The sequence below is a fragment of the Micromys minutus genome (genome assembly GCF_963924665.1).
Source record: "Micromys minutus genome assembly, chromosome: 6".
In the NCBI taxonomy this organism is placed as follows: Eukaryota; Metazoa; Chordata; class Mammalia; order Rodentia; family Muridae; genus Micromys; species Micromys minutus.
The window spans coordinates 20210776-20234579 of NC_137975.1; the positions used below are offsets into that span (position 1 = coordinate 20210776).

Here is a 23804-nt window from a genome sequence, read left to right on the forward strand (position 1 = left end):
CCAGCTAGGGACTGAGGGGTGCTGGGGGAAGCAGGGAAGCCAGGTCTGCTTTGGTATGTAAAATATGCACCTCGATCCCTAGTCCCCAGGTCTGAAACCAAACACTAGGAACTTTAGCAAATGTTTTTATCTTCCTTTTTTATTTCGTATACACCCATAAACCTTACATATTTATTAATTTGTTTTCTTACTGGCCTATACGCAAGTTGGTTTTACTCCAGATAGTCAACTTTCTTTATCCCTCTCTCACTCAAGGAAATAGAAGAGAAATATTTTCTTTACATGATTTTCATACAAATTAAGTACAGCCATCCAAGATGGTACACACCTCTCATCCCAGCACTTGAGAGGCATAGGCAGGAGGATTGTCTTCACAGAATTAAAAATAATAAGTTGTTTCAAGAGCATAGTGGTTGGAGGTTTTACAATGTGATTCAGTTAGTAAATGCCCATTATATCCCCCAAACAGCATTCTGCCACTACCTCCCTTCAGGTAACGGGGCTACGTTGTACTCGTGGGGGAAAAAACACTGTTGTGCCTCTAGCCGGTCTTTTTCTTTTGTTTGTTTCGGGTGTTTATTTATTCAAGGTCTCTGTACAAATCCTGACTGTCCTCGGAACTCACCTTGTAGACCAAGCTGGGCTCCATACAAATAGGCAGGCCTCTGCTTTCGGATTGCTGGGATTAAATGTGTGGGTCACTATGCCCCTCTGGATCCCATCTTTTTCACAGGGTAAATAAAAAGTAAATAAAAACCAAAGGCTTCAGGTCAACCCCTTTAATGCTTGTTTATTTCTTTGTGGGGCAGATTGCTTGCAAAAGTCAGAGGGTGATAGCAACTCGATACCCAACATTTACTCCCGTTCACTAACTACTTCATGCCTCGAAAACCAGTTTACCTTTCCATAAGGAAACAAACAAGCCTCGGAAGACTACAATTCCCAGGAAGCCTCACTGCAGGCGACGTCAACGTGCCGTAGCGGTTAGTCATCCTTCCTGAGTCTTCCACTTCCCGGAGTCGGAACCTGAAGCTTCGCGGGGGCGCGCACTCACGGACTTACCTAGCAGACAAGGCACCGGGGCGCGCGACCCCTGACGCGGAGTGTGGTCACGTGACACCGGGGCGTGCTTTTCCTGGCTAGCGCGCTCCTGTGCGCGTCCCAGGGGGCGGCTATTGGGCGAAGGGCCAACCGGGTCCTCAGACCAGGGCCCGAACTAGCCGGTGGTTGCCGGGGCCACGAGGCCAGAGAACGAGGAGGGCGGGGTCGGCTGTGCTACCGCGGCGACGACACACCGAGCGAGCGCCTGGGCCTGAGGGGAGCGATGCTGTGGTTCCAGGGCGCCATCCCGGCGGCCATCGCGTCTGCGAAGAGGAGCGGCGCTGTCTTCGTGGTGTTCGTGGCAGGTGACTGGGGAGAGGGCCTGAGACTGATAGTGCTTCTGGCTTTTCCTTGATTTTCGTTAGCGTCGAATGAGCGAGGCAGGAGGAGCTACGGTGGGCTGGGCTCCGACAGCCTAAGACCCTGTCGCCCAGTCCGCTTGATCTGTTCGGGTCCGCTGAGTTTGCTCGGGGCCCACTCGGCTCCTCTCCCGACTAGTAGGGTTTTATATGGCTCCAGGCTTGCTCCGCTGCGGGGCCGACCCAGACGCCAAGCCGCGGCGTCTGCAGGCCGCGGGCGGGCCCAGGGCCGCTGGGTGTCTCTGGGGTCTGTTTGGGACTCCGGCGTGAGCTCTCTGCATCTGTGTGAGAAGCGCGTCCAGGCCCTGTCCCCCAATCACTGAACCCCGCGAGGAGACGCGCCCTGCAGGCCTTGGCAGTCAGGTTGTCGCAGACAGAACCCCCCTCCCGACCTCCACCCTGGTGTCCCCTTGGTCGTCTAGGATCCCCTTTCCTGGCAACTCGGACCTTTTAATCTTGGTGTGTAGATGTGGTTGGGACAGGCCACTAGGCAGACAATTTGGTCTAGAAAGTTGTGAGCTGTCAAGAAAGCTGTGTCATCGGTAAACCACAAAGAAACCACCTGATGTCTTAGAATGTTCCTGAAACATAAACTTGAGCCCACAGATGGGCACTCTTTTATCATAGAGCTCGGAGGGATCTCTAAGATGCAGTAATTGCTTTATTACACGTTGGCTTTTTTTTTTCCATTTTTTACTTTTAACATAGTTTTGAAAATACACATTCAGTCCTGATTCTTCTAACCTAAAATCTAGTTTTCCCAGACATATGCTAACTCATTTACCCTGAGTTGCTCTGGATCAGTATGTTCCATAGTATCCTGTTTTATTGCTGAAATCTTGTATATTAGCAGTCAACCATCTCTTTCTATAGTCTGTACATTCTTGGTGCATGGACCAGTTTGTGTGACAGCTATTAATCTTTAGTGTATTTCTTCAGTCACTTGTGTTTAGTAAGAGATTACTCATAATCGACCCACGTCTTTTAGGAGTTCCGTAACTTTGTCCATCTCTGTGAAGAAAAATGACTGAAGTATGAATTTGAGCATTAAATTTTAAATGTCTGTTTTACTATGCTAAATTTTCAGCTTGGTGCCTGCTGTTGACTAGAAGAGTATAAATTACTTAGGTTATATTTTAAATTAATAAATTAGTCTTATAATCCAGTAAGATTAGTCACATGAGGCTTATGAGATTTTAGTATGGTTGTGAGCTACCACATGGGGCTGGAGATTGAACTCAGGTCCTCTGAAAGAGCAGTTAGTGCTCTTAACCACTGAGCTATCTCTCTAAACTGTGTTCCACACAAAATAGTTCTGGGGGCGGGGAGAAATTTTATTGTCCTGTTTTTGTAGTTGAGCAACTTAGGTCCAGAGTTTTAAAGTAACTCATAAAGGCTCACAAAAACTGTTTGGTTGGTTTTCTGGGATTTTGGTTTTTATTTGTTGTTGGGTTTTTTGTTTGTTTGTTTTTGAGACAGAATTTCTTATAGCCCAGGCTGTAATGACTTGACACTCTCAAGTGTGATTACAGTCTTGTGCAACCTCAACAGGTTAACATTTATATCTTAACAATGTTGGAGAGGGAAAGGTTATAGGGTCTGACAGTATAACCTTGACTGGCTTTGAACTCACAGAGTTTTGCCTTTTCCTCTGCCTCCCAAGTACTGGGATCAAAGGTATGTAGACCTTCACTTTGTAGTGTATGCTGGTTCCAGACTCACAGTTATCTTTCTGCTTCAGCCTCCCAAGTGTTTGAATTATAGGTGTGTGCTACCATAACTGGTGACATTAAGGGGGGAAAAAAAAAAAAAACAGCTGAGCAGGAGTGGCACACACCTTTAATCCCAGCAGTTGGGAGGCTGAGGATGGCGGATCTCCAAGTTTGAGGTCAGCCTGCTCTCTAGAGGGAGTTCCAAGATAGCCAGGGCTACTACACAGAGAAACCTTGGAGAGAGAGAAAGGGAGAGGGAAAGGAGAGGAGAGACAGAGACACAGAGACAGAGAGGGTTAAGGGAATTGTGGTAGTGGTGGTACTTCCCTTTAATCACAGCACTTGAAGGGCAGAGGCAGTCAGATCTCTATGAGTTCAAGACCAGCCTCGATTACCAAGTTTCAAGACAGCCAAGGCTGAACAGAGAAACCCTGTTTTGAAGAGGAAGAGAAAGGAAGGTGACAGTTGTGTAGGTTATGTGGTAAAATAAGTCAATAGAGAAATACGATTTAGGATTATGGTATCCATGTTTTTTTTAACAGAATATGCAATTGATGGTACCTAAACATTCCTAAAAAATACTAAAAATTCCTAAAATGTTACTTAATGGGTAGGTCTAAGCCTGGGGCTTTACTTATGCAGGTAGTTGCTCTACCCCACTAGTAAATGAACTGTACCTCTAGTCTAAAGTGTTAGATTTGATTAACAAAGATTGGAAAGCTGTAGAAGTAATTGAAGACTTACAGTTCACAGAGCTTTATGAATAGACACATTCCTCAGTTAGCCTTACTGAGGTGAGCTGGTATTATGTATGTTTAGAGTATCAGCAACTATTGAACATTTGCAGAAATACTGTTAAGGATGAACAGTGGAGGCTGTCCGTTACCCTCTCTCAAAATAAAGATAGCTTTTCTAGAGTTTTAGCTAGGTCATCTTAACACAAAGCAGGATGAGTGTTACTCTAGGAATATATAGACACTGAGATCATAGAGCAGCAGCACCTCACAGATAAGTAACTCCAATCTTTTGACATGTGATATGACATGGCATTGCTGTCTACGGAGTTCACACCTTAGAACCATAGAATCAAGTCACACAACTCCACCAGTTCCACCAAATCTCCCTCTCCCCTCCCCACATACACACACTCCTCAAGATATTTTAAATAAGTACACACACACACACACGCACGCACGCACGCACGCCCGCACGCACATATAGGACCACACATACATAAAATACCTTTTAAAAATAATTTTATAGAAAGTGTTTTAGGCAAGTTTTTATTTTATGAGATTGTTTTCTTTAACATTTTTAGAGGCCTTACTATTATTGCTCAGGCTATCCTCAAACTCCTGTGCTTAGTAATTCTCCTGGCCTTGCCCTCCCACATATCTTCAAGCATGGGCTACTGCATCTGGCTTTTTAAAATATAGTTTTTATGAATTATATTATTCATTTAATAATTAAATAAAAATTTCAAAATTGTAGAGTTGTACTAAAAACTAGAAATACTACAGACAAATTAACAAGAATCTTCAATTGTATCTGTTTAAACTGGAAGATGTAAAGAAAGTTGTGCTGTAGAAAAAAATCTAAAGAGGACCTGAAGCAGAGATGTCTGCCTAGTCGGTGGTATTTGCTGAAAATTGTTCATGTCTGATGCTGTTTTGAGCAATTGAGATTTCTTTAGGTGGTTAATATTTCGACTAAAAATAAGACACTAAAGATATTGACAATGGCAACTGGTAATTGTATTAAGCTTCTCACTGAGACTTGGATTCAGCTATTGCTGCCATCACAAGACTGAGTGACAAACACAGCGCCAGTGGGAATGTGAAATTAGGACCATAATTTACCCAGTATATGTAAGAGAATGAGAGGCACCAACTTCACAAAAGCCACAGCCTCTTTCTTAGTCTAACTCAAGGCTAAAGATGTTTAGTGCCCTCACTTGTTATTCTCTCCCAGGGTTTCTAGCTAAATGTCACCATTGTGCACTCTCTCAGATAAGCTGTGGTGTGGGTAGCCCTCCTTAGCTTTTCAGTTTCATTTGTCTCATGTTCTCCATTGTTTATTATTTTTCTTGCCACACAGACCTTTCCCTACACATGCATTCTTTCTTCATGGTAAACTTTCCTGTATCTGGTATGGGCTCAATTCTATTTGTTTTCTACCTTAAATGTCACCTCAGAGACCGATGTGGTGCTGCAAGTCTTTAATCCAGGCACTTGGGAAATCAAAGCCAGCCTGGTCTATATAGAAAGTTGGGACATTCAAGGCTACATAGAGAGAAACTCTGTCTCCAAAAAAAAAAAAAAAAAAAAAAAAAGGGATTCCATCTCAGAGAAGGCTTCAAAGGGATTTTATTTAGATTTTACTTATTTATATGTGTTCTCATATGCTGGAAATCAAACTCAGTCTTCTCATAACTATATTCCCAAATTCAAACACACTCATTCCATAGCAATTACTTCTTTAAGTAATTGACAGTTAACTGCGTTGTTGCTGTTGTTTGCTTGGTGTTTTTCATTTTGTTTTTTGCACCACTAGATTTTAATCTGTGCTGAGAGAGATATTGATTTATATCTACTACATAAACCTTCAGTCTTAAGATAGCAGGGAAAACTGTCTTTGTCCTTGTGGAATATTTTTTTTCTAGTTGAGAGAGAAAGACAGTAGACAAAGATAATTAAAATGTATAGTGTATTAAAAGGTGGGTAACCTGTTTTAGGCTTTGCTGTTCAATGTTCTTATAACAAAGTTAATAAAAAAGAGAAGGGCTTTTTTTTTTAAGTGTTAAGTGGTACTGGAGAAATGGTTTAGTGGTTAAGAGCACTTGCTGTTATATTGGCTACATGATAATCAGTTGCTGTGTCAGAATAGACATTCTAGTGAGACTGGATAAGCTAAGAGAACTTACTGTCTTTCATGACTTCAGAAGATCAGTTTTCAGGGCTGGAGAGATGGCTCAGTGGTTAAGCACTGACTGCTCTTCTAGAGGTCCTGAGTTCAAATCCTAGCAACCACATGGTGGCTCACAACCATTTGTAATGGGATCTGATGCCCTCTTCTGGTGTGTCTGAAGACAGCCACAGTGTACTTTTTTTTCTTTTACAGTGTACTTATATATAATAAATAAAATTAAAAAAAAAAAAGATCAGTTTTCAGATTTGGTAAAGTACTTGCTAAGCTGAATGGGGTAGTGCATGCCTTTAATCCCAGCACTTGGGACTCTTGGGAGTTGTAGGCTAGCCTAGTCTGCACAGGAAGTTTCAGGACTACATAGAGACCTTGACTCAGTATAAAAGAAAGGACAGAAAGAAAGAAGAAAAGAACATTTGCCGTTCTTGCAGAGGACCAATTTGGTTCCCAACACATACGTGACAACAGCTCACAGCTCTATAACTCCATTTCCAGGAGTTCCAGATCCATTTTCTGGCCTAGAGCACTGCACACACTCTTAAATACATGCAAGGCAAAACACTCATACACAAAAATAAAATCTGAAAGGAAAGAAATATTTGTGGGTTATATTTTATTTGGAATTCTGGTTTCACCGGGAAAGGAATTTAGAATTAACGAATCCTGACCTTAAGTTCTTAAGTCCTTGAATTTTTTTCACAGGGGATGATGAGCAGTCTTCACAGATGGCTGCAAGTTGGGAAGATGAAAAAGTGACAGAAGCATCCTCAAACAACTTTGTTGCTATTAAAATTGATACTAAAAGGTACATTTCCACTCTAATGCCTCATTACTTCTTAATTTGTAATGAATTTTTGTTGTTACCTATGATGATATCTTAGAGACTATTAAGACTTTTAATTTTATACATATAGATAACAAAGGTACTAAGGTATATGGGAAACATTCTTTTTTATAAAGAACTTGTAATTCAAAATTAATATTTTCAAGGGAACTTAATTTCTGATTGCTGTTTTCAAATTCATCATTAAACCTTGCTAAAAAATTTTTTTGTTTATCTTGTCTAACAAACATCCATGTATCATGTAACAAGGATTATGATTTAGGGTTAACAAAAAGGATCAGCAAACAAAATGTCAGCCAAGCCTGACAACCTGAGTTTAATTTTCATATCATGCATTGTGAAAGGAGAGAACCAACTTACACAATCTGTCTTCTGACCTGAATACCATGCCTACCCATATACACACTAATATATAAAAATCATTAAAAAAATAAAAATCAATGAAGCTGGGCGGTGGAGGTACCTGCCTTTAGTTTTGGCACTTGGGAGGCAGAAGCAGGCAGATCTGCTTGAGTTCAAGGTCAGCCAAATCTACAAATTGAGTTCCAGGACATATAGGGCTACACAGAGAAATGTTGTCTCAAAAAACAAACAAACAAAAGGATTAACATGTTCAGGCTGGAGAGGTGACCCAGTTGTTGAGCACACTGCTACTCTTCCAAGAGGATCTTGATCAATTCTCAACACCCATATGGAGGCTCAAAACAACCTGTAACTCCAGTTCCAGGGACTCTGATGTCCTCTTCTGGCTTCTGTGAGCACTAGGCACACATGTGGTATACATACATACACAAAGTACCCATATACATTAAATACATGAATGTTCAGAAATTTACTTGTAAGCTTATAAAATATTCACTTACATTGTTTCATATTGACAAAATAGCATAAAGCAAACCTTTTTTATAGTTATTGAACTATCTAGCTTATGTCTTATTTGTGTGTTGCATACACGTGTGCGCGTGCTCACAGGTACACACACCTGAATCTATACGTATGCATGTAGTACATGGCCAGAAAGGGGGTTCAGGTCCTCTCAAAGTGGAGTTACAAGTGGTTGTGAGCCACCCCATGGGTATTGGCATCTAACTATAATATTATGGAAGAGCAGCAAGCTCTCTTAACTGCTCAGCCACTCTCCCACCTTGCTTTTTTGAGTTTTAGAATCACTCACTTTGTTCTAAATGATACTATTATAAAAGGCTTTCTTATCCCTGCTTATGTGTGTGCCCACAAGCACTGGCACACACACAGGTGGTTGAACTGAGGAAAGGTGCATGCTAGGCACGTGTTTCACTGTTATCTCGGTCCTCTCTCCCATCCCTGACCATCAAGCTCTTTACTGGAATTCAGCAAGTGCTTAAAATAGTTTCCAGTTTTAGGAATTTTTATTATTACTGTATGGAGGAGGGACACACATGTGGATAACTTGCTGGAATTGATTCTCTCCTGCTGCTACCTTTGTGTGGGGTCTGGAGATTGATTCAGGTGAAAGGTTTGCATGGCGGTTGCCTTGCCCACTGAGCCATGCCAGAGACCCTCATACTTTCTTTGTAGAAATGATGGTATTTAAGAGCTTTCTATACCTTTTCCTCATCAATTATTTTATATGGTTTTTCTTGATGGACATCTAGGATGTTTTAATCCATCATTACATGTTAATCATGTGTACAGGTAATTCATAGTCACTGTATCTTGTTAGAGGCTAAGATTTTTTAAGGTTTATTTTATTATAAGTATTTGCATGTATGTCTGTGCACCATGTGCATGCTATGCCCAAGGAAGCTATAAGAGGGTAACTGGAACTGGAGTTAACAGATGGTTGTGAGCCACTGTATGGATATTAGAAGTCAAACTTGGTCCTCTGGAAGAGCAGTCTGTGCTCTTAACCACTAAGCTATCTCTCCAGCCACCAAGATTTTTTTAAATTTAGGTATATTAATTAGTTCTTAAAGGAGGAACATGAGATACCTCTGTTTTCTTTTGTTTTTCAATGGGGTTTCACTATGTAGCTCTGGCTATCCTGGAACTTACTGTGTAGGTCAGACTGAACTTGAACTCATAAAAAAAATCTGCTTCCAGAGCACTGGGATTCTAGCAAATCCAGCCACCACTTTTTGGGTTATAAGGACAAATCATTTTTAATGTGAAAATTATAAAACAGTAATTAAAAAGAACAAAAATGATTTGTGAAATAAAATTCTCATTTCTCTCCTTATTGCTATGCTAATTAGTAACTTTAAAAGTACTTATACTGGTATAATAAAATTAATAAAAGCAACATATTTAGAAAATAGTTGAATTTGGGTAATGGTTTTTCTCTTGATCTTTTTTTACAGTGAAGCCTGTCTGCAGTTTTCACAAATTTGTATCCTTTCATTGAAGAATTGGTTTTATGAATATTTGCTTTTCTTTTATATTAAAAAAAATTAGGAATTAAGCTGGGCAGTGGTGGCGTACACCTTTGATACTAGCAGTTGGGAGGCAGAGGCTGGGGTCTCTGAGTTGGAGGTCAGCTTGGTCTTTAGAGCAAGTTCCAGGACAACCAAAGCTACACAAAGAAATTAGTTTTACTTAGGAAAACTTAATTTATATTTGCAGAAGCAATGTTGCAGATTGTGTTTTGAAGTAATACATTGTAGCTAGTGGCAAAGTACATTTTTTAATGCAAATATCTGAAGAACAGTATAAAGCAGTTTGGTTGAAGTGTTATAAGTAGATGGCAAGAGGCAGTGGATAAAGTAAAGCTGTGATGTAGGAGAATGAAATACATTCTTTGTTCTGATACCATGTATCATTTTACGCACCACATGTACTAAAGGCATGATATGGTCACTTGCTTTGTTACCTGTATTTTATAAAACATCTTGTTCCAAGTGTGAATATTAAACTTAACTAACCTGTACAGATCCTGTAGTATGTGTTCCATCCAGTTTCTTTATAGGAGACAGTGGAATCCCTTTGGAAGTAATAGCAGGGAGTGTTTCTGCAGATGAACTTGTTACAAGAATTCACAAAGTCCAGCAGGTAAGAAGGAACCACAGCTTATTTTAACATTTTATTTTAATCCTGAATAGTTTCTATTGAAGGATCTTTTAAAATTCCTGCCCTAATTTCAGTTAATTATAATTTATTTTTTTATTTTTGAGGTAGGGTCTCTCTGTATAACCTTGGCTGTCCTAGAACTCACTCGGTAGACCAGGCTAGGCTCAAATTCAGAAATTTGCCTGCCTCTGCCTCTTGGGTGCTGGCATTAAAGGTGTGTGTCACCATACCTGGCAATTTTCAATTTAAAAAAAGTTACTGTACTTTGTGTGTATGAGCATATGACTGATTGCATGTATGTGCTCCATATGCATTCAGGAGCTTGTGGTCAGAGGGCATTGGATTCCTTGGAACTAAATTATGACTATCTGATGTGAGTGACCCAAATCCTGTATAAGAGCAGCAAATGCTATTAACCTCTGACCCATCTCTCTGGCCCTAAAGAGTTTCAAGTTGTCTTTTTCTTTCTTTTTTTTTTTTTTTTTTTAAGTAAATCTTTAATTATTTTCTGTATTTCATTGATCTCTGTAGTAACCTGTCCTATTTAATTTGGGTCTTCTGTCTCTTTCCATTGGGTTAATTAGCTAGGGGTTTATTGGTCTTTTTTTTTTTTCATTAATTTTGCTTTTATTATTTCTTGCTATCTACTGCTTCAAGACTTGGATTGTTCCTGTTTTCTGGAATTTTAGGGTACAATGCTTTTTTTTTTTTTAATTATTTATTTGAGTGTAGAAAGTGCTAGGAGCCTGGCCAGCTGGGATAGGACACAGCATTGGAAACAAAATAGATGATCTATTTACTTTATAATTCTCTGTGATTGATAAGCTATGGAAAACTTAACTCCTCCTACTTTATAAACTTATGATATAATTCTCTGGCAATGACAGATGCTGCTCTGGCCAGGCTGACAGATGCTTCCCGATGACTAGACTGGTTAACTCTTTGTAAAACAGAGAGGAAAGAAAGGAAAGAATTAAAATCCTTTACACGGGCAATTATGCACAGACACATATACATTCACACACACACATTCTGGCTGGGCCTGACTGTCTTTCATCTATTCCACAAGTATTCATGCATACCTACACATAGACAAATGGACAAATACATTTGGTGGGTGGAAGGATGGGGGAAAGGTGCCCAAGCTAACATCATCTTTATTTCTTTTCTCTGGCCCTTTTTATAAACAAAAATTCTTAGAAAATTACCTCATGGGCTGGAGAGGTGGCTCAGTGGTTAAGAGCATTGACTACATGGACATAGTCCTACCTGAAGACCCAGTTATTCCACTTCTGGGCATATACACCAGAGATGCTCCAACATACAATAAGGACACATGTACCACAATGTTCATAGCAGCCCTATTTATAATAGCCAGAAGCTGGAAAGAACTCAGATGTCCTTCAGTAGATGAATGGATATGAAAATTGTGGTATATTTACACAATGGAGTACTACTTAACTACCAGAAGCAATGACTTTATGAAATTCTTAAGAAAATGGATGCATCTAGAGAATATCATCCTGAGTGAGGTAACTCAGTCACAGAAGTACAGACATAATATGCAGTCGTTGATAATTGGATACTAACCCCAGAAAGCTCTAAATACCCCAGAAACAACTCACAGGCCATATGAAACTCAAGAAAAACAAAGGCCAAAAAGTGAAAACCTCAGTCCTTCTGAGGAAAAAAATAAGTGTCTAACACCCTCTCAGAGTGTGGTACTCCTGGACCTTAAATCATTAATATTCCAAGAGGTAAGAATATAGCCTTGTGGCAATTTTTGGTATTCAAAAATTATTATGTTTAATCTATACAGACCAAGAAAACTGACTGTTTCCATGTTCTACATGTACTTTATGCTTATGGTAACTAGTAGATTTCAATGCATACTATCAAACTTCTAAAAGAATTAAGTACTGACAAAAATTATTCATATAGTGTTATGCCAGAATGCCTTTTAAAATTTGTACATGTCTCTCTTTCTTAAAAAAATAAAGTTGAAAGAGGGAAAAAAAAAAAAAAAAAAAGAAAGAAAGAAAGAAAGAAAGAAAGAAAATTACCTCATAGATAAAATGTTACAAAATAGAAGTTACAAAAGGACATTGATATTAAGTTCAAAGCAGTGTTTCTTTCTGTATGCTCATTTTAAGTTCAAAGGAATATAAGTTCAAAGGAACAGTTTTACATATGGCTTATCACAGTACACACCTGAATGCTTTTCCTTGAAAGCAGATTTGTCCCAAGCCTATTTCTCTTTTTAGTGTAATTGTGAAAGCTGGTTGTATTCCTTATTATTCAGTCTTTACTTACTATATGAGGAGTGGACACATTCTGTTCTTGATTCTAACTTGATTACATCTTTCTAGCAAAACAACTAAAACCATCTCTTAAAACTTTATTCTTAAGATTATTTTAATCAATTTAATCAATTTTAATCAGAAAGTCTAAAAAAATCATTAACTCATCCTAAACAGCATTAATTCATGAAAGTTTATCTTTATGTTGATCTGTAGGAAATATGCTCAGTAGAGTGGTATAATGCTCAGAGATTATTATATTAATTTAATAATGACAGGAAAGGCATATCAGCTGCAAGATGATCTTGAGCTGATGTCTTTTTGGGATCTTACCTCATAGAGTTCACCCATCACAGACCATGCAGAAATGGTGGGCCACCTTCTGGAAGGTCACCTGCTATCCTTAGCCTTTCCTAATGGCTCTTGACAAGAAAGCAACTGTTGGTGTAGATACAAGACTCACTGTTGTGCTTTCAAGACTTTTGAGTATTAATCACCCTTGAGAATGGTGCCTATGTGAGTGTCAAGTACACTTCTGAACCCTAGTTGTCAGACTACAGCAGTGGAGGAAAGAAGAGTGACTCTAGAACTTGATTCACCCACTGGTCTTAAGTTTAGAGCTATGGAGCTCCAGGTTAGTTCTCATTTGATAAGCTCTGCTTTTGGCCACTGAGGGAGGAGATATCTCTTAACATATTTCCAAGCCCAAGCCAGTTTCCTGCCACTTGCACTCTTCAGTCCAGAGGGTCCTTCCCTCCTGCTCTCCTCAGCTGTCTATTTGTACTTCCACTCAGGCCAAGTTGATGCTTCCTAACCTGTGTACGTACTCTGATCTCAAGCCCCTGGGGTAGTTCAGTTTTTAACAATGGATATGCTCTGAAGATAACAGAACTGCCCTCTGAATACCATAGCTTGACAAAGTAGGATTACCCCAGCTAGTGACCCATCTTATCAGGCACCTGCTGGGATTTGAGATCCTTGAGGGAAGTGAGCTTGTCCTGAGGGTGGCACTGCCCTGCCTTTCAGAAGTGTCTTGAGCTTCCTCCCCTAGTCAGAAAAGTCACTCTGGTTTAAAACTTTTTATGGATTGGAGATACAGCTCATTCCCCTGTATGGGGTGTGGTGTGGGGATTATGCTCTTCCCAGTTTGCAGTTAAATCCCATAATGTAATTTTTCTTTTGTGATCTTGATGGTCTTTCTGTATAGCCCTAGCTGTCCTAGAACTTGCTATGTAGTCCAGGCTGGCCTTGAACCTACAGAGTTCCACTTCCTTCTGCCTAGGATTAAAGGCTTGTGCCACCATGTTTTTAGCCCATAATACAGATTTTTAGTATGTCAACAACTCTACATTTTCTATTTGTCCTGGAGAGAGAGAAAAAAAGAGAGAGAATTTATAAAGCATCTATTATACGGTCTTATATTAATTAAGTTCTGATTTGTTTTCTCCCAAGATGCACTTATCAAAAGGTGAAACATCAGTGACAAATGACAACAACTCAGAAAGTTCGGTATCTACCCCATCTGCCTCATTTGAACCTGACATATGTGAAAGGGCTGAGTCCAGAAATACAGAGCTTTGTGAGAGACCAGCTACTCCTGACACAAAGTCAGATACTGCCACAGGTATAGTAAAAGTATTCCTTCAGTTCATACTTAATGGCATGGATTAGTCTTACATCCCAGACAGATAACATCAAACCTTTTCAGATGGGGTTACATCCTGATAAACCCAACCTAGGGCTAGGGCTTAGCTAGTAGAGTGTTTGTCATTCCATCAGGCACAGTGGTGCATTTCTGCCATCCTAATACTTAAGAGGCAAGGTTAATAGTTGATTTATATCTTTTACAGGCTGCATTAAATGCAGCTTCCTTTGTGTTTGAGGGCGGTAGTGTTTGATTTGATTTCCTTTTTGTTATTGTTGTTGCTTTTTGTTGTTTTTAAGATTCTCTGTGTATTCCTGACTTCTGGAACTCACTCTGTAGACCAGACTGGCCTCAATCTCAGAGATCTACCTGCCTCTAATGCAATATTCTTATTTCATTTTAATAATTAAGGAGGAGAATGTGGAGGTCATGACAGCCTCTCTCAGGAGCCTCATGGATGTTCAAACCAGAAGCCAGCAGAGGACCTCACCGTCAGAGTGGAAAGGTTGACTTTAACTTTTGTTTAATAAATTATAGTTTCTAGTCATTTTGTTAACTTGAATGAAACCAAAACATAACTCAAATGAAGATTAAGAGTTGCAGGTTTAAAATTCTGATTGCCTCAATAACTCAACTCTTCCATGAAAATTAAAACTAAGGTATAGCTTTTCTGTATCTTTGAAGTTGTGAGTCAGCTGTAGATCTGAGCATTTCACTCTGTGAGTCCCTTTTGGTACATATATGTGTATATCCATCTGTCATTCTTGCTTTTATTGCTTTATGCCAGAAGAGTAATAAGCTCCAGATGAACAAAACCTTAGCTCATATTATACATATGTACTGAGCTGGGGTTCTGCATAATCACTAAATGTCATCTGTTTATCGTTGGACTAATCAGTTAAACATCTCTGATCCATTGTAGTTTCCAGTTCAGGGCTTATAAAATGTAGTAATTATGAAATGTATTTGTTGTGCTACAATTAAAAAGTATTAGTCAGTGCCTAATAATATTTGTAATCCCAGCCTAAAACTATTTAATATTACATGGCAGTTAAAAATACTCCTTAGAGGAGACGAGGGTCTAGGTCCGTCAGTGCTAGAATGCTTAGCAGACATGGGGTTCTGGGTTAAATTTCAGCTCTACAAGAACAGTAATGATGACAATAATGAATAAAATAAAATTCCTTCAAAGGAATTGATATCTTTCTGGCCACTTGCAACTGGAAATACAGGCAGTGTGAATGTCAAGAAGTGGTTATAGAGCCAGCTGGTGGTGGCACACATTTTTAATCCAGCACTTGGGAGGCAGAGGCGATGGATTTCTGAGGCCAGCCAGAGATACACAATGAAACCATGTCTTAAAAAACAAAACAGGGCTGGAGAGATGGCTCAGTGGCTAAGAGCACTGACTGTTCTTCCAGAGGTTCTGAGTTCAATTCCCAGCAACCACATGATGGCTCACAACCATCTGTAATGGGGTCAGATGCCCTCTTCGGGTGTGTCTGAACACAGCAGCAGTGTACTCACATACATGAAATAAATAAATAAATCTTTAAAAAAACAAAAAATAACAGACAACCCCTTCAAAGTTTGGTCCAATGCAGGAATAATATAAGCTTTTAACTGCTGAGCCAGCTCTCCAGCTTAAATTTGTCTATTTTTCAAGCACTGTCAGTAAGATAAGTCATCAAAAAGTGAGAACTCTACATATAAATATGAGGCAGTTAGGGTTAGAGATGGGCTTATGACGTACTCCTGTTCATTCATGGATAGTTCCCTTTTGTGTTAGACAAATAAACTCTTTTGAGACAGTCTGAATGTGTGTCCCCTAGCTATTGTGTTTCCTAAGTGCTAATTTTAAAGGTGTGCACCAGCACTCCTGCTCCCCACCCCAGTGGACTTTTTTTTTCCTCCAGAAATTTTTATTGGAAATTCTCTGCATTTACATTTTAGATATTATCCCTTTCCCACAATCCCATCCTCCACCCCAACTTCTTTGAATAATAGAATCTATCTTGGTGTTTTGATTTGGTTTTTTTTTTTTAAACAGACTAACAAAAAAACTTGAAGAAAGGAGAGAAGAGAAGAAGAAGGAAGAAGCTCAGGTAGAACTCACACTCTGGATGAGAATGTTTCACTCTCTTATTTAAGGCTATAGTTGATTTGTTGTCCAACTTAGCAGATAGATATCCGTAGAGCTCAGTGTTGTATTGTAGTGAAGGAAATGTTCAGTTCTGTGCGCTCAGATTATCGTGGTTACATTTAGGATTTTTGGCTGTTTGTGCATGTGTTTGAACCATGCCCAGCTGTTTATTTTCTTGTTTGATAAATTACTAGGGATAATTGAATAATACCTTTCTTTTCCTCTGTGCAGCAAGTCTTTCATACTAAATATCTAAAGGAAGTTGATCTAAAATCGCTAGATTTGCGAAAAGTCCAATTTGTATGCATACTTCTGAATTTTTAATGTAATTTTGAATTTTAGTGTGTTCATCATCTTTCGTATGGTAATTGTGCCCCATCTGTTTGGGTCTTTTTTTTTTCTTCTAAGCCAAATGATTGCCATGTGTCTTCAGGGGTAACAACACACTTGCCCTGGGCAAGATGTGTAATTTTGCTTGGTTATAGATTACACTCTATTCTTAACAGGCACTGACAAAAGTTTTTAAGTTGATAGATATTTGACCAGTAACTGTGCTGTCAGTAAAATAATTTTTTAATTGTTTTATTTGGGTGTTTTGCCTGCATGCAAATCTGTACAGTACTTGCATGCCTGGTGGAAATGAAGTTACAGACAGTTGTGAGCTGTCATGTAGGTGCTGGAAATCAAACCTAAGTGTGCTTAATAACTGAGTCATTTCTTCAGCTCTTTTTCCTTTTTAAAAATGTACTGTCTCTTGTGTGTGTGTGTGTGTTTGTGTGTGTGTGTGTGTGTGTGTGTGTGTGTGTGGACTACTTGGAGTGATCTGTTTTTTACTCACTGAGCCATCTCACCCTCTCACCAACAAACATCTTATGAAGTTCTTTTTGTAATGATTTATTTATGTATATGGGTATTTTGTCTGCATGTACATTTGCACACCAGAAGAAAGTACTGGATCTCATAGGACTATAATTATAGACAATAGTAAGTTGCCATGTGGGTTCTGGGAATTAAACTCAGGTCCTATGGAAGAACAGTCAGTACTGTCAACCACTGAGCCATTTCTCTAGCTGTTCTTTTAACTATATTTAATAATCAGCCTTTATTACATCAAAGTATTATCTAGAACAGAATAAGTTTTGGTTTATAAAATTTTCCTTTGATTTATAAAACTTTTTTTTTGATTCAGAGGGAGATTAAGAAGGAAATTGAAAGGAGAAAAACTGGAAAGGAAATGTTGGATTATAAAAGAAAACAAGAAGAAGAATTAACAAAAAGAATGTTAGAAGAAAGAAGCAGAGAAAAGGCAGAGGACCGAGCGGCTCGAGAGCGCATCAAGCAGCAGATTGCACTGGTGAGCTTTGTTGTGTCCTCCACTGCTGGGTGCTGGGCTGGGACTCTCAGTGCTGGCTTGTACTCCATGACATTTGGGTGTGGGTTAGGGTGTGGCTTTTCATTCATTACCAAATGGTGCGCATAATAGCTCATTTTAGTAACAAAAATAATAACAATCTGGACTTCCTTTTTAAAAGAGATTATATTGAATTTAAGTAGTTAAAAGAAATTAACCGATAATCACTTTTTCTTTTTTTTTTTCCACATGGCTAGCCCTCAAAAAAAGGTTTTTAAAGTACTTTCTTGCCAGGCAGTGGTGGCACTCAGGAGGCAGAGTCAGGTAGATGTCTGAGGACCAGCCTGGTTTATAGAGTGAGTTCCAAGACAGCCAGGACAACACAAAGTACTTTTTTTTTCTTACTGTTTATTTATTTCATATGTGTTAGTATATTGCTTACATGAATATAGGTTGTGTGTGCGTGTTGCCCTCAGAGGTGAGAAGAGGACATTGGATCCTCTGGGACTAGAGTTTCTGGATGGTTGTAAGTCGCCATGGCAATGCTAGGAACTGAACCCAGAGCTTACACAGAGCAGCAGGTACTTAAGTTACTGAGCTTTCTCTCTACCATTGCTCCCCTCAAAAAAGTTGTGTGTGTGTAATGAGACTTTGGAGGTCAGAGGGCAACTTTGTGGAGTCAGGGCTCTCCTCAACCTTTGTATAGATTCTGAGCTCACACTTAGGTGGCCCAGCTCATTACAGCAAGTGCTTTTACCCTTGAATCCATTTCATTAGTCCAAGATAGGGTGTTTTGTTTTGTGTTTTATTTCTGTGTGTGTATGGCCACACACAGAAAATAGGCATCAAATCCTCTGGAACTGAAGTTAAAGATGGTTGTGAGCTTCCTAATAAGTATGTTAGGAACTGCACTCAGGTCCTTTGGAAGAGCAGCATTTGATCTTAACCACTGAGCCATTTTTTTTTTAAAGTTATTTTCTTTCTGTTTGGTTTAGTGCCCGCACAGTATCTTTGTGAGTTGGGGACCAGGCTGGTCTTCACAGAGAGTTCTAGGATAACTACCACTGCACAGAGAAACCATGTCTCCAAAATCAAAATAAAACAAAACGAATTTTGTAAGAAAGTGTAGCATTAAAAGATTCATGGTAGTGCATGCTTTTAATCCCAGCCCTTAGGAGGCATATAGATAGAGCTCTGTGAGTTCAAAGCCACCCTGATCTACAGAGGAAATCATTAGGTAGTCAGGGCCACACAGTGACTACCTAATCCCCCCCCTTTTTTCCCCTGGAAACAAACTAAAAATTTGTTACTTTGCAGTCTCCAAACTTTCAAAAGATATAGACACAACTCACAGCTTAGAATGTTTTAATAGCCAGTTATTTTCTTTTTAAAATTGCTTTATGTATATAAATGTTTGGCCTAGATGTGTGTGTGCAGATCCATGCATATGGCACTATATGCATGCAGTGCTCAAAGAGGACAGAGGGTGTTGGGTCCCCTGGGACTAGAGTTACAAAGTTTGTTAGTTACATGTGGGTGCTGGGAACCCACATCTCCTGGAAGAATAGTGAGTGCTCTCAACCACTGAGCCATTTCTTTAGCCAGCAGTTTCTTTTTAAATTAAGCTGTTTTATATTTATGAAAAGTATTCCTGCCTGAATATTGTTTAACAGATACTCATATTTAATATTAATTTAATATCAGCTTTGTTCCAGACTTTGTTCCTCAGCTATGAAGCGAAATTCATCTTTTTTGTGTAATAGTAACTTGTATTCTTCACAGTTGCTTAAATAAAGAAAACAAACAAAAACTCAGATCATAAATGTGTAATGTTTGCATGTGAACTTAAAGACTTTTGTATGTTTGTGTTTATTCCTGAGTTTAGACTTGTGTGGGTTCTGACAGTGAGAAGTAATGTGTCTAATGATATTTTACTTTTATATACTATTATAAAGGATCGTGCAGAAAGAGCTGCTCGTTTTGCAAAGACAAAGGAAGCAGAGGCTGCCAAAGCTGCTGCCTTGCTGACCAAACAGACAGGAGCAGAAGTCAAGAGGGAATCTTCTACACGAGACAGAAGGTACTTCTTGCTTTATGAACGTCACCCTGAAATGGCTATGCGTCGGGGGATGTAGTATTTGTTTCTATTATTTATTTTGAAGTGGGATCTCCCTATGTTACCCTAGCTAACCTGAAACTATGTTGACCATGCTGGCCTTGAACTCACAGAGATTCACCTGCCTCTGCCTCCAAATTGCTGTGTTTAAAGACTTGCACAACTAAGCCCAGCTCCTGGTTAACATTTAGGTATTTTTAAGATTGGACAATTGCTAACATTCATGATCAAATATTATGTCTGTTGTGGTGGGTGTATACCTTAATACCAATACTTGGGAGGCAGGCAGATCTCTGTGAGTGTGACGTTAACCTAACCTACATAGTGAGTTCTAGGACTACACAATAACCCTGCTCAAAAATTACTTTAAAAAATGCTTGATTTCTCAGAAGGACTAAAGAAAGGGCTCAGAGGTTGGGAGCACTTGCTGCTCTTGTAGAGGACATGAGTTGAGTTCCTTTCACCCACATCATGAAGCTTAAGACCACCCGTGACGTTTTGCTCCAGAGGATCTTAAACCCACTTCTGGCTTCCAACGGCACCTATAGGTATACATTCACACAGACATATACACACAAGTACACATAAATAAAAGTGGAATAAATTTTTTTAAAATAAGTTTCTTAGAAAATGCAACAAATATTTGCAACAAAAATTTAATAAATGTATGTCTGACACAGTAAAAAGTAAAAAAGATATTGAAAAAATTAAAACCTAAATGGAAAAATGCTATGTTCATTTCTCAGAAGTTATATTAAGATGGCCATACTAGGAGGTGGAGAAATGGCTTATCAATTATAAATGCTCACTGTGCAGTCATAAGGACTGAAATTTAGATTCCAGCACCCATGTAACAAGCCAGGAGTCTACCAAATGTCTAACCCAACTCCAAGAACAAGGACTGGATTGCCAATGCTTGCTAACTTATAGCATAGCTGAGACAGTAGAGAGCCCAGGTTCAAAGGAATAGGTGGAGAGTTACAGAGAAGGAAATCCTGGTCACCTTCTGGCCTCTGCATAGGTGCATGCACAAATGTATTCGCAAATCTTCTCCACAGGTAAAAATGTTGTTTTGTTTTGATTCTGTTTTTGTTTTTAAATTTACAAGAGCACTTCCATGGAGTCCAGAAAGATAATGTTGGTTAGCTGCCTTGCTGCTACAATTAGGCAACTCACAGCCCTGGCAGTTGGGAGGCAAACTCATGTCCTGTGCAGAAGCAATGTGTTCTCTTAACTCCTGAGCCATCTCCCCATTCCTGATTTTTACAGAACTTTTAATCCTGAACTTCATAAGGCATTAGAGAAAATACTAGAAAGTATACATTTGATAAAGAATTTGTGCCTGGGTTATACAAATTATTTGTACAGCCCAACAATAAGAAGATAGCCCACATCTTATATAGGAAAAGGATTGGAATCGTTATTTTTCTAAAGATTCCGTTTTCTAAAGAAAATTGCCAATAAACAAGCCAGGCATTAGGAATGTGCCTATAAATCCAACACTTAAAAACCTTAATCAAGGATACAGCAAGCTGCTTGGGTAATACATCAAGCTTCAAACTAGCCTATACTGTATAGTAAAACTATCTCAGAAAACCAAACAATCCAAAAGATTTCATTTCACACTCCCTAACATAACCCATTTTTACAAACAGTAACAGTTTGGGTATGATGGCACATGTCTTTAATCCTAGCATTCTGAGATAGATTTATTTATTTATTATATATGAGTACACTGTCACTGTCTTCAGACACACCAGGAGACATCATATCCCATTACAGATGGTTGTGAGCTACCATGTGGTTGTTAGGATTTGAACTCAGGACCTTTGGAAGAACAGTCAGTGCTCTTAGCCACTGAGCCATCTCTCCAGCCCCTAAATAATACTTTTAAAAAAATAAATAAAAGAAAGGAAGAAAACTGCTTATGGAGGTGGGAAAGCATTCCGTAGTGCATTTGGGGAGGTCACATGACAAGCTTGGGCAAGTCAGTTCTCTTCCTCCACCATGGGGATCAGACTCATGATCAAACTTGGGACCCAGTCCTGACCCACAGAGCTGTGTCACCAACCCTTTGTCTGGTAGTTGATGATACTGTTTGAGACTCCGTAGACCAAAGAACTGACTTCAGCTTGACTCTTCTTTTTTCATAGCACCATTGCAAGAATTCAATTCCGGCTGCCTGATGGTTCTTCCTTTACAAACCAGTTTCCTTCTGATGCTCCTTTAGAAGAAGCAAGGCAGTTTGCTGCACAGGTGTGTTTATTAAAATAGATGTGTGGGTTAGTAAAACCTTGCAGGAGATATTTCAAAGCAGAGCTTGAAGGATGTACATAAATTTTGACTTAGCTCCAGAAGAATAACAGAAGACAGCCCTGAGATGGAAGGATTTTGGCTTGTATTATACATGATCACATCAACAGGCTCAGGAAAGTTCTAGCGTGCTTACTAAGAGGAATGAAAAGCAAGTGGTCTCAGATGTCAGATCTAAGAATTTGTCTGTCCTAGAAATGAAAGGTTTCTCTTTTGTTTTCTGAAGGTTGATTAATTTTCTATTGGTCAAGGCAAAAGATCAGGAATTTACTTCAGAAGTGTGGCCTTACTCAAAATCTAAGTGCCATGGAATTTGATAACATAGAAAGTGAGAGAGGAGTAGTTTCCAGTACTGTTTTTTTTCTTCTTAGACCTGACTCAAATGGATTCTGGGTATAAATCATCCTTTAAGATCTAAGCTCTTTGTGTGTTCCAGAATTTTTCTCATAACTTCATGGTTAAAATTAGAAAGTTAGGATAATGAGTTTAGACCTTTTCACCAAACTACTCTTCAAAATAGTGTTTCTATCATGTTGAGTCACAAGGGAACATGCCACAATAGTTGTAGAGCTCACCCTGAATGGTAGCTTCATTGTTTATTGTCTTGAGGACCCACAAAGCTTGCTTTAGAACAGCAGCTGCAAGTATATGGGGGACTGTGAGGGAAAAGAGAGCTCTGCTGCAAGACAGCTGGATGGCTCAGTGGTTAGAAGTGTTGCTGCCAAGCCTAACAGCCTTAGGACCGGAGTCCTCTGATCCCCACATATGTGCACAGTGTGTACCCCGCCACCTCCCCCACAGTACTGTAAATCAGCACCAGAGTGGCAGCTGCACGTTTTATGCAGCTGGGGTCTTTGCTAGCATTTGAAAAACTTAGGCTAGTGACTCACCAACACATACTTGGATTGCTACCAGTATTTCTTATTAAAAATCTGGAATGGCTCAGCCTACACATTGAGATCATGTCTCCAAATATGTTAAATAATTCTCTTAATACATAGGCAAACCCCATTTCAGCATATTCTGTGGATGCCATTTTCCTATTTTATTTTTATTTATGACTTTATTTCATTTATGGCTGATGTTTGAGTGTGGGTGTGTGAATGTGTGCATGTGTGTGTATGTGTGTGTTGAGAACAACTTTCAGGTGTTCTCTCCTTCAAACTCAAGTCATCAGGGTTACATGACAAGTGGTTTTAGTCACTGAGTCACCTTACTGGTCCATTGTTTGTTATTTTGTTTTTCATTTTGCTTTTTATATCAAATACCACATGTTCTTTTGTTTTTAGACTAGTGTACAAAATAATGAGTTTTAATTATGACACGGTATGTTACAGAACATTTCCGTGTTCATGCCCACTAACTCTTCCCTCTCTCACCCTTCCTCTTCCCTGAATCCTCTAGTCTTTCTGTCCCTTAGTAGTGTGTCTTCAGCTTTCCTGTCATAGATGATTTGTGTGTGCACATCAGTGTATACACTCAGATGTCTGTCAGTCGAGAGGACACATACCAGAAGGCTGTAGTAGTTGTCTGGCTTGCTTTGCTCTATAAATGACATAATTTCTTTTTTTTAATTCTATTGAATAAAACTTATTAATATATATACACGACATTTTCTCTGTCTACTCGTCAGCTCAGCTGATTTTATGTTTTGACCCTTGAGAATCAAACAGGATCATCTGCTACTTTTAGGTGCTTAGGTCTCTATCACATTTGGGCTTTGTTGTTCTGAAATTTTTTTTTTTTTTTAAAGTTAGGCATTGTGCATAACTCTGTGATCCCAGGACTTGGGAGGCAGAGATAAGTGAATCTCTGTTATATCAAAACCAGCCTGGTCTCTACCCTGTCTCTCAAAAAAGAGAAGGGGATTGGGGAATTTAAACTGCAGATCATAGATCTTTCACTGTTCTTTAATAAATATAAATACAAAACTGGCCGCAGCATAGAGGA

General features: G+C 39.2%; 1 protein-coding gene across 1 annotated transcript in view; it reads left to right on the plus strand.

The window, feature by feature from the left end:
* The first annotated feature begins 1020 nt into the window (after window positions 1-1020).
* UBXN4 (UBX domain protein 4) overlaps window positions 1021-23804 on the plus strand; it is a 28932-nt gene continuing 6148 nt past the window's right edge. The window contains exons 1-10 of the mRNA XM_080917578.1: window positions 1021-1406; window positions 6800-6902; window positions 9281-9309; window positions 9850-9968; window positions 13739-13910; window positions 14343-14436; window positions 15982-16036; window positions 17264-17428; window positions 19381-19505; window positions 21695-21797. Coding sequence (XP_080773704.1) covers window positions 1325-1406; window positions 6800-6902; window positions 9281-9309; window positions 9850-9968; window positions 13739-13910; window positions 14343-14436; window positions 15982-16036; window positions 17264-17428; window positions 19381-19505; window positions 21695-21797 — 1047 coding nt within the window. The 5' untranslated portion in view covers window positions 1021-1324. The remainder of the gene's footprint in view (window positions 1407-6799; window positions 6903-9280; window positions 9310-9849; window positions 9969-13738; window positions 13911-14342; window positions 14437-15981; window positions 16037-17263; window positions 17429-19380; window positions 19506-21694; window positions 21798-23804) is intronic.